Raw genomic sequence first — 10,398 nt, 5'->3', positions numbered from 1 at the left:
CATGACGAACGCCAATGCTTCCAGCCCGGATTCTTATCCTCGCAGCATCATACCCCGAGAGGCCCTGTTAGAGTCGACGATGATAAGAGGGCAATGCTCTTCTATACTTTCACATTACTTCTTTGCTTTTGGTTCTGACGGGATTCCTGGCCGCCCCAGACAATGGCCAACAGTGATACTTGCCCCTGGGACAGCCAGCGATGGTGGACATTTTATGGCAGTACTCCAGTATATCCGATCGCCATACTAAAGCAACAAAGACACCCATCCATGGTACCGAAGCCGTGAATTATTGTTCTCGGATGGTAAAGTGTCAGATCTGTTTGTGCTCATTTGATGCCTACTCTTAGCCATTCACGTAGTAACAAGATAATCATTGCATAATACTCGACTAACAACAAGCACTTTACTCCACTGTGATCTGGAACCTGTACACGTAGTAGATTAAACGGGCCTATGCAGTTGATTTGTCCTGATGCCGATGCCGGGCACTGCTGCCATCCACCAAGGAGTGTGGTGGCAGACAAGCAACACTGTTATACAACAACGCCATTTTGGACAGGAATAGACCACAGTCAGACTCCAGCAGAGACGCCTCCCTACGTGGCACAAGATTTACACCGAATTTTACACGCAAGAAGCATAATACACGATCACCAAAATTATTTATATATGTATCCCTTTGTTGACCCCACGTAGTGGACTATAGATATAGAGTGTGGCTGAGGAAGTGTGGCTGAAGGCGGCACCAGGGTCGGGCCAATTTTTTTTTGGGAGAATGGCGGGCTGGAATTGCATGAAGCTTTCGACCACCGAAATAGAGCATACTATATCATTGCGCTCGAGGTCCTAGCCGTCAATCTCATAACACAATGGCCGCCTCTGCGCCAATTCGGTCGTCTATCGAGCGGGTGCTACGTACGGCCAGTAGAGGCCCAGCCACAGCTTCGTCACTGAACCTGCCGGTACGGGGGTCATTATCCTGCCCCTCGAACACTGCGTCATTCTCAACGACATCGTCTCTCGACGCGCGCCGGCCTACCCGTGACAACAACCGTCTCCGCGGTCTCAGCAGTATTCACAGATCCGGTACGAAGGGGCGTATGGCTGTCGACGGCTTCGCAACGCCCAGACCCGCCGCCTACCAGCCCAAGATCACGACGGACCCGAACCATGGCCTCTGGGACTTTTTCTACGCCAAGGACAAAGCAATCCCGACCCCCGACGAAGACTCGCAGCACGGGCGAGCCTGGATTGTGGAAGAGTTGCGGCACAAGAGCTGGGAAGACCTTCACCGACTATGGTGGGTTTGTGTCAAAGAACGTAACCGAATCGCTACTGCGACGCGCGAGAGGTCGAGACTGAAGCTGCAGGTTGGAATGGATGCGAGCAAAACACGGAACTACGAGGTAAATGACGATACATCCCGATCTCACTGGCACCTGATTCCCTCATGAGATATGCGTGACGTGAGCACGGCAGGAATGGACGCTAACGGGGGGAAACTCGCTATAGGTATGGAAGACGATGAAGGCCATCAAGCATACCTTGACGGAGCGATACTACGTGTGGGAGGACGCAAGAGCACTTGCCGAGAAGGACCCTGAGATTGATCTCTCTGGCGAAGGCAATCCCTACACGCCGGGCGACTACTTGGAGCAGGACACGGAGCGGCTGGCACTCGAGTCCGAAGCTGCTGTAGCACGGGAGCAAGAGAAGTTCATGGAGGAAAAGCCGGCCACGGAGACGATGGACCCCTCGAGCCTCCCGAAGACGGAGCAAGCGCAAGGCTCGCCGAGGGTGTAAGAAGGGGGACTGCTGTATTTGTACACGTAGACATGAGGAGGGTCTTGTAAATACTATCTGTACCATGGGAGTAGATGACATGTATCCTCTCACACGTTATTTCGAGAACCGTGGGAACATGAGGCAATAATAGCCAGGCTTCCAGGATCAATGCCATGACAATAAAAAGGAGATTTGCATGACGGTGCTTCCAATATTGGAACGAGTTGGAACAAAGGCCAGACGCCCCAGGCTTCAGTTGGGACAGCCGGGACCCCACTTGCTATTGGCTGGACAAGCTGTCACTCCCTCATTGTTGAATGAGCAGACAACGAGACTAGCGAAAGCAAATGGGACGTGTACGTGAACGTGGACCCAGAAGGGACCTAAATACGGGCGGGACACTCCTCCTTTTCACCTCTGCACCCCTACCAGCCCCTACCAGCGCCAGTGCACCCCCCTACCTATCACTTCACCGCCGATAGTTTGTTCCCCTCTCTGGCCGAACAAGTCGATAGGTCCCTATTCTCAACTCTTGCTCTCTTGACCTGACCTTTTTCTTCCTTCTCTCTTCCGCCATAGCACTTCCTCCCCAAGCATCTAGTGTTTCTTTCTTCTCCCATACCGCCCATCATGGAAGAGATTTCGCCCAACTATGACGTGATAGTACTCGGCACCGGTAAGCAACGCAACTGAACCCCCCGCATTCCCCTTGGGCGTGCACTTGTTGGTTGGTGGGGTTTGCCAGACAGCTCTCGATGGAATGCACCGTTTGCGCAACTTCGCCAACCCATCCGTCGTGCTTCGTCATGGTGCCAGAAGACGGGAATCGCTGACGAGTATCGAGGAAACAGGCCTGACCGAGTGTATCCTTTCTGGGTATGTCGCTTCTTTTCTTCCTGCACTTACGTGCCACTCGATGCGTCGCGCAAGTCGGAGACAGAACAGGGGTAGCTAACCTAGCTTTGCGTACAGCGTGCTCAGCGTCAAGGGAAAGAAGGTGTTGCACATCGACCGCAACGACCACTACGGAGGGTAAGTCGACACATCCACCGCACTTGTTTCTCTCTGCTCTGCCACGACTCGCTGACCTTTTTGCCTTTTCTCCATCGCAGCGAAGCCGCATCCGTCAACCTCGAGACACTATTCAAGAAGTACGGCAACTACCAGGAGGGCACCAAGCCATGGGAGGCCTACGGACGACCGGCCGACTGGAACATTGACCTGGTCCCCAAGCTGCTCATGTCTTCGGGCGAGCTGACCAACATTCTCGTTTCCACCGATGTCACCCGCTACCTCGAGTTCAAGCAGGTTGCCGGCAGCTACGTACAACAGGGCACTGGGTCTAAGGCCACCGTTGCCAAGGTCCCCTCAGATGCCGCCGAGGCTCTGAAGTCTCCCCTCATGGGCATCTTTGAGAAGCGCCGCATGAAGAGCTTCATCGAGTGGGTGGGCACCTTCGACGTCAAGGATGTCGCTTCGCACAAGGGTATGTGACCTCATTGCTGCCACCAGAACTCGACGGCAGGACTAACCACCGCATCAGGTCTGGACATGAACAGCTGCACCATGAAGGAGGTATACGAGAAGTTCGGTCTCGAGCCCGGTACCCGTGACTTTATTGGACACGCCATGGCTCTGTACCTCGACGACAGTTACATTGATGCCCCGGGCAAGGCCCCCGAGACCATCGACCGTATCCGACTGTACGGTAACTCCGTCGCCCGGTACGGCAAGTCCCCTTACATCTACCCTCTCTACGGACTTGGAGAGCTGCCCCAAGGCTTCGCCCGTCTGTCTGCCATCTACGGCGGTACTTACATGTTGAACGCCAACATCGATGAGATCCTGTACGATGGCGCCAAGGCCACCGGCATCAAGGCTACTATGACCGGCATCGAGCCCGAGATGAAGTTCGAGACCAAGGCTCCCATGATCCTGGGTGACCCGAGCTACTTCCCTGACAAGGTCAAGGTGGTTGGCCACGTTCTGCGAGCCATCTGCATCTTGAAGCACCCCTTGGCTGGCACCAACGACAGCGACTCTTGCCAGCTGATCATCCCCCAGTCCCAAGTCGGACGCAAGAACGATGTCTATATTGCGTGCGTGTCATCGGCACACAACGTATGCCCTAAGGGCTACTACGTTGCCATCGTCTCGACGATTGCCGAGACTTCGGCCAACCACCACCTCGAGCTCCAGCCTGGTATCGACCGCCTGGGCAAGATTGAGGAACAGTTCATGGTAAGCAACATAACCCGGGTTTGTGCAGGAAATTGCAAATTTAAACTAACATTACATCCCACCCAGGGCCCGCCGATCCCCATCTACGAGCCTCTTGACAATGGCACCAACGACAACGTGTTCATCTCCAAGAGCTACGACGCCACATCGCACTTCGAGACTACTACCGATGATGTGCAAGACATCTACCGTCGCTGCACTGGCGAGGAACTCAAGGTTGAAGGCCTGCGAGAGGGCGTCCAGATGACCGAGGAATAAATCTGGCACCATACTAAGGAATATCCGGACAGAGTCAGAGTGGCGGTGGATACAGCAAGCGAGGAGGCGTAGCGGCCACTGGCCATGACCCGTTCCCAGAATTAATGCGTCAGGCGTGGGCGAGGCAACCTTCACGGCCATGGAGATAGTATCGTCGGATTGAGGCACTCGGAAGTGCTTCACAGATGCCTAGTCAAGGATAACTGGCACAGCAGCCAAAACTGCTTGTGCCCTGGTTGGATGGAGGATTAGGTACTTGTAGAAGAAATGAATTGTGATCTCAAATATGGCCAGTGTCACACATTGCGGTGCGTATGGTACGTGATGTGGACGTGGAGGGACGAGTATATGCGCTCCTTACATGGGTGTTCGTTTCGTAGCCTTTTCGGTTCATTAGCTCTCTGTCTGTGGCGATGCCTAAACTCTGATACTCCGCAGGTGTTGCAAGACTATTGGCATTCCTCTCCAATGTTGGATATGGGCTATGAGTATGAAAGGGCCGAGTTCCTGGTGTGAACCTCTCACCCATTGCTTGCCGGTCTTTTGGTATAACTCCCCTTTTCATCAAAAACCAGACCCACCAAACCACTCGACAAGCATCTGCTAATTATAATACCCCGAATGTGAGTATTGGGGAATCTTAGTAGGCTAATAACCTATTTCCCCCATCCCAATACTGTATACACCCCTCCAGCTCCCGTATCAAAACCATGGCTAGCCGGCAATGCCGAACTACGACTGCTTGGCTCAAAGGCACGACCAACCGGGAATGGTTACGATTGCAAAGCTTAGGATGGTTATCCGTGTCCGCGCCGTGTTGTCACAGGTATTACGAAAACCTCCAAAAGTCCATTCTCATTAGTTGTACGGTCTAACCCAGTGCTTTGTGACCAAGTTGAAAGCACGAAATGGAAACATTGCAAAGGAACAAAAAAACCCCAATCCGTCAAACGATCTAGAAATGTGCAGGGAGCCGAGACTTCCGCGAATCCAGGCGCTTCGCAGCGTCGTTTCTCTCCTCATCCACCGTCGAGCCGAGGGGTCGTCCGTCCTTAATCAAGTTGAAAGCATCAAATGGAAACAACGCAAAGCAATATAACCCTCCCAGTTCATCAAATGACCTAGAAATGCGCGGAAAGCCGGGACCGGCGAGAATCCAGCCGCTTGGCAACGTCGTTTCTCTCCTCATCCGCTGTCGAGCCAAGGGGTCGTCCGTTAGCCCGGTCGTGTACAGCATTCTCGGCGGAACGCTCGGCGACGATGCGCTGCATAGCATTGCCAGGAGCGTGGAATGTCGTTGATGGCGTGACTGCCCGGGCCGCCTCGGCTCGCATCCGATTCTCAACGACGCGCCGGTCCCGATCGGCGACCACACGCTGGGCCGTCTCGATACGTCGCATGAGATTGTCCAAATTTGCTTTCGTTGCGCTGCTTTCGCCGGCGCTGTCCCGTACCTTGCAACCAAGATCGCCGAGGTGGAAGTTGAGATCGGCGAACCTGCCATGCGCCGTCTCACTGCTCGAGAAGGCGAGGTCGTTGTTCTGAGTCTCGAAGATTTGAAACCACTGCGAGTAGTCAGTGCATGGTTCAAGCAGTCTTCGGGCTCTTGGCCTCGCACTATCATAAGAAACTCGAAATCATGTGTTGCAACACTAGAGTACGTACCTCGGGAACAACGGTCTCTTCAGTAGGTGGCTGCTCAGTTCCGGCCTTGATGTGCTTGAGGTAGTGCAGTGCTGCGTAATGTCCGTGGGTTTTGTAGAACTCGTACCGGTCAGCAGGCGACATGGACTCCTGATTATCCAAGGCCATGTCAAACACTCTATGAACGCTGCTGGCAGATGATCGGGTGCTTAGTCCTTGCGGCGGGAAGTCGACGACGGGGTTGGGCGGGAGGACCTCCGGGCCGACCTCGAGCAGCGGCCGCTCGACGGGCGTCAGCACGCGGTTTCTGAGGCTGTGGGGTTGGCCGGTCACATTCCAGACCCATTGCTTGCTCTTCTGGTCGGTGGGCATGATGGGCTTGGAGCGGAGGGCCGCTGCCGCGTTGAACCGAATCCCGGCCAGCTCGCAGCTGATGGCGTAATGGGCTTCCTGAAACGACTTGAAAACGGCATCAATCCGCTTTTCGACGTCGGGCAAACCATGTCTGATAGCCGTCTTGCGCTGCTCGAGGTTGCCGTGGTCCCATTGGCTTTGCCAGGCGTCGCGCTCGACCTTCAGAGCTTGCCAGCGCGGGTCGCCGTAAAAATCATGGCTCAGTCGAGCGAGCTGCGATTCTTTGCACTCGATGAATTCCTTGATGATTGCAGCCTCCATCTCTTTTTCTCGCAGGTGAGCCTCGAAGTTTGCGTTGCAAAGGCCAGGTGCGGTTGCAAAGTTGCCGCGATTGTTCTTTTGTGCTTAGAAGGCTTGGGGGATAGCTGCCCAAAACAGTTCGCATAAGAGGTAGAGGCGGAGAACTGGGAGGGAAATCGTCTTCTTCGCCGGGGAACAGGGCCTTTCTGTGAGCAAAGGGTTGGTTTGAAGCCCGAATGGCCTCAAGATACGACCGACGACGTGGGGCTCCAGGTTCAATACCGGAAGGAGCATCAGACTGCGGTCCAGGCTGCTCTTTCTCGAACTCGTCGTATTTGAGAGGTGACCGTGCTAGATCAACCACAACCGTGGACAAGCCCCCTTTCAAAATGACTCCATATCGTCCCGGCAACTTAGATTCATCTTCTGAAGGCACAATAGCGGTTGAGCCAGTGCTATGGCCTAGATCCGCAAAGGGGGCTGTGGACATGATGGGATATCGAAGGAGGACAGTCAATGATCTGTCCCAGTAGTTGGATGAGGATGGGTATGCTTCTTGGTCGCCATTACCACCCCAAGTGGGTTGTTGATGGCTGTGGTGGGTGATTGTTGTTGTTGCTGTTGTTGTTGGCGATGATGATGATGGGCAGTCCAAGTTGGATATTAGCGGTTGAACATGTGTACTTGGTATTGTGTATTAAACGCCAACGAACACTCGAATGGGAGACTCGACGAGCATGATTGCCACGTTGGTAACTGAATGGACAGCTGGTTCGGCGACGAGTGAAGGGGAAGGGATATACAGGCGCCGCAAACCGCTGAAAGACAATGTTGAACTGCGCGATACAGTACCTGTTGGCCACTGAAATAACAGAAATATAGCGGTATAGCGTTTAAAAAAACAAACAGGGGCGCTGGCTCTACGCGACTGCTTGTTCTTAGCCTTACAACACACCTCCAATGCAGGACATCATTCCAAGATCTTCATATACTTGAAGTATTGTTGTTGATATGGAGGGGAATCGAACCAATAATTTGCATCAAGCTGCCAACGATCCTACAGATACAACTTCTCTCAGTTTTCGAGCATTCTGCTGTTCTAACGTGATAGCCTGGCGTTGTTTCTTCCGCCTATCCGCCGCCAGCGCCATGAACCGGCCGCGAGCACCATGCTTAAGTTTGGTGATCATATCGGCTGCCTTCCCCATGGTGATATCAGCTGCTTCTAGCTGATCTTCCGGGGTTCGAAGTTTATTCAGGAACTTCAGTTGGCCAGCTGTGGCAGGATTTCTTCGCCACTGTACTTTTCTTGTGATAAAGTATGAAGGGTATTTTTCGGACGCATATTTGTCACTACCATGGACGGCATCGGAAAAGGTAGTCGCCTTCAATAGCTGCCGAGGAGCTGCAAAGGGGGACTTGGACGCAACACCCTGTGGAAGGGTACGAATTTCCCAGGCTGAATATTTAGGGCTTGCCCCTTCATTACCCTCATCCTTCTCGATCTGCAGTCTGATGTAAGACCCCCTGGTGCGGAGAGGATGTATTTGCCTGGGGCAACTTGTACCCACGCATACCGGCTAATGGCGTATATATGATTTTCTCCAGATGTATCCGAGATCAGGTCGAATACTGTGTCGTATTCGGTAAACGTGATTTGGCCAGTGATGGCTCCTGGCCTGTACGACTGGGTCGTCGTTACCGCTTTCTTGGGCTCCTGATCATTGACGGTCTTCAGATCTTTCATCTTGCGCATATCGTCCATTGTGGCTTCTTCGACGATCTCGGATGGATCAAGGCCGAATAGGGTCGGCGCCGTGACTATTCCGGTTTCCAGACTCGACACCATGTCGATGACGTGGCAGTTAGTCTTGCCAGGATGGAGACGCATACCCCTTCCGATCATCTGCACGAGCAAGTTCCGCGAGCGGGTTGGCCGGGCCAACACAACACAATCAATGTTTGGGATGTCGGTCCCTTCGGTAAACACGCCACAGTTGACGAGAACAGAAAATTCTCCACGCTTGAAGGCGCTTAGACGCTCGCTTCTCTCGACTTTGTGAGTATTGCCCGTTACAAATCTAGCGTCGATCCCGTGGTCGCGGAAAGCCTGAGTCAAGCCCATAACGTGAGCGATATCCACGCAAAATACCAAAGTCGACTTCCTCCCCTGGGCCTTAGCGAGCCAGCTGCGTATTGTCACCTCATTCACCTGATCGGTGTTGACCGCTCGAGACAGTTCTCCGGGTTGGAAATCGCCGTTGGCTGCGCTGCGAACCCGGCGGATATCGGCTGTAGATTCGACGGTTGTGAATAAGACATCCGAAAGCCACTTATCCCCAATCATATCGACGTAGTCTTTATGGTAGACGATCTCATCTATGGCCTTACCCAGGCGCAGCCCATCAAAGCGGGAGAAAGTAGCAGAGACGCCAACTAGAATAGGAGACTTGTCCCTTTTCTGGTCCAGCCCAAAATGCTCCAGGGTCCTCAAGTAGCCTGGAGCTACGATATGGTGAGCTTCATCCACTAGGACCAGTTTGAACCGCGAAGGGTCGAATTTGCTAATGCGGTCGCCAGAGGCGATGCTCTGGATGCTTGCAACAGTTATGTCAGCCACTCCAGAAGCATGCATCTTTCCCATTTCGATGTCGACGGTTTTGTCTGGATAGGCATTGCTGCAATGCCTGGCGGCTTGCTCGACCAGCTCCCTCCTGTGGGCCAATATCAAAGTCCTCTTGGCATGTTTATTAAGCGGTCTGATACGGTCAATCAGCTGGGTGAAGACGATAGTCTTCCCAGCCCCCGTGGCCAGCGATATGCCAAGTCGCTTGTGGCCATTTTCTAGAGAAGAAAGAACGGATTGTATGCATTCCTCTTGATAGTCACGCAGTCGCACTGGCTGCGGTTGAAGTGGTGTTTTGGCGACTTCCTGCAAGGTCGAATAGGGCCTGGACGGCAGGGCTCGGATATAAGACGCCCGCCTTGAAGAGTGCAACGGAGGCACAGCAGCACGCCGTAGCAGACGAGAAAGTCGCATGGCCGATTTCCAGAAACGGGGATCGCGACGTCCAACAAGTCGGGAGGTGGACAATCATCGAAAGGGAGTCGATCAATGGATGACCTTAGCAGCTTCATGTCTTTGGTCTTTGGCGCAACCTTCCAGCTTAGTGGTTGGGTTGACCGCGTGGCACGGACCCGACAGTGCCGACAGTGCGGACAGTGCGGACAGACGGGAGGGATAGAGGAGCCCGTCTTCTGCCCATCCACCATCTGCTATCATCTCATCTCATACACGGATGCTCACCTACTAGGTCTGACGTAAGCTCGAGCACGTGGCTGTTCCCTGTCATGGACCCGAAATAGTATAATGCCAGGCTCTCAGCTCTGGCCGCTCCCATTCGCTTCTTACTGTAGAGAAAAAGGCTTTCTCCTTGAGGAGGCTGTCGTTGACAATTCATTACTTACTCACACTTAGCCGCACTGTCCAGCCTGTTTTACCACCAGCATGGCAGAGGCTATGGGTGGGAAAAATCAACTCAACACCAAGTCTATTTCCAGAGGCAATGGGATCTTGTATGAATGGAACAACGTGATTTCCGACATGCTGAGTGGTCAGCAATGAGTCGGCTCTGGATATAAATAGCACTCGTCACCGGAGTAGCTTTACCTGAACTGTCAGGACCGGAGCAACTGGACCAATCAACAACATGGATGCGTACCACAAGGGAAAGCCATAAGAAACCTCTCGGGCCCCAAAATCTTTTGCATCATATCACCAGATAATGATTATAATTATGCCTTTCAGTGGGA

General features: G+C 53.3%; 4 protein-coding genes across 4 annotated transcripts; 2 read left to right on the top strand and 2 right to left on the bottom strand.

The window, feature by feature from the left end:
• Window positions 1-872: 872 nt before the first annotated feature.
• PG998_003594 (mitochondrial 54S ribosomal protein uL29m) lies at window positions 873-1,806 on the top strand (the record flags this gene model as incomplete). The annotated part of the gene is made up of 2 exons (XM_066870412.1): window positions 873-1,409; window positions 1,516-1,806. 2 exons carry the CDS (start codon window positions 873-875, stop codon window positions 1,804-1,806), a joined length of 828 nt encoding a protein of 275 aa, XP_066734162.1.
• A 612-nt stretch (window positions 1,807-2,418) lies between these two features.
• PG998_003593 (acetyltransferase) lies at window positions 2,419-4,287 on the top strand (the record flags this gene model as incomplete). The annotated part of the gene is made up of 6 exons (XM_066870411.1): window positions 2,419-2,464; window positions 2,640-2,664; window positions 2,761-2,820; window positions 2,901-3,274; window positions 3,332-4,029; window positions 4,096-4,287. 6 exons carry the CDS (start codon window positions 2,419-2,421, stop codon window positions 4,285-4,287), a joined length of 1,395 nt encoding a protein of 464 aa, XP_066734161.1.
• Window positions 4,288-5,408: 1,121 nt separating this feature from the next.
• Window positions 5,409-7,075, bottom strand: PG998_003592 (uncharacterized protein; the record flags this gene model as incomplete). The annotated part of the gene is made up of 3 exons (XM_066870410.1): window positions 5,409-5,852; window positions 5,953-6,681; window positions 6,722-7,075. The coding sequence occupies 3 exons, from the start codon at window positions 7,073-7,075 to the stop codon at window positions 5,409-5,411; spliced, it is 1,527 nt and encodes a 508-aa protein (XP_066734160.1).
• A 550-nt stretch (window positions 7,076-7,625) lies between these two features.
• On the bottom strand, window positions 7,626-9,625 carry PG998_003591 (uncharacterized protein; the record flags this gene model as incomplete). The annotated part of the gene is made up of 2 exons (XM_066870409.1): window positions 7,626-8,112; window positions 8,163-9,625. The coding sequence occupies 2 exons, from the start codon at window positions 9,623-9,625 to the stop codon at window positions 7,626-7,628; spliced, it is 1,950 nt and encodes a 649-aa protein (XP_066734159.1).
• Between the last annotated feature and the right edge of the window lie 773 nt (window positions 9,626-10,398).

This window comes from Apiospora kogelbergensis (assembly GCF_038363985.1).
Source record: "Apiospora kogelbergensis strain CBS 113332 chromosome Unknown utg000002l_segment0_segment0, whole genome shotgun sequence".
Classification (NCBI taxonomy): domain Eukaryota; kingdom Fungi; phylum Ascomycota; class Sordariomycetes; order Amphisphaeriales; family Apiosporaceae; genus Apiospora; species Apiospora kogelbergensis.
This window is presented reverse-complemented; position numbering and strand designations above follow the sequence as displayed.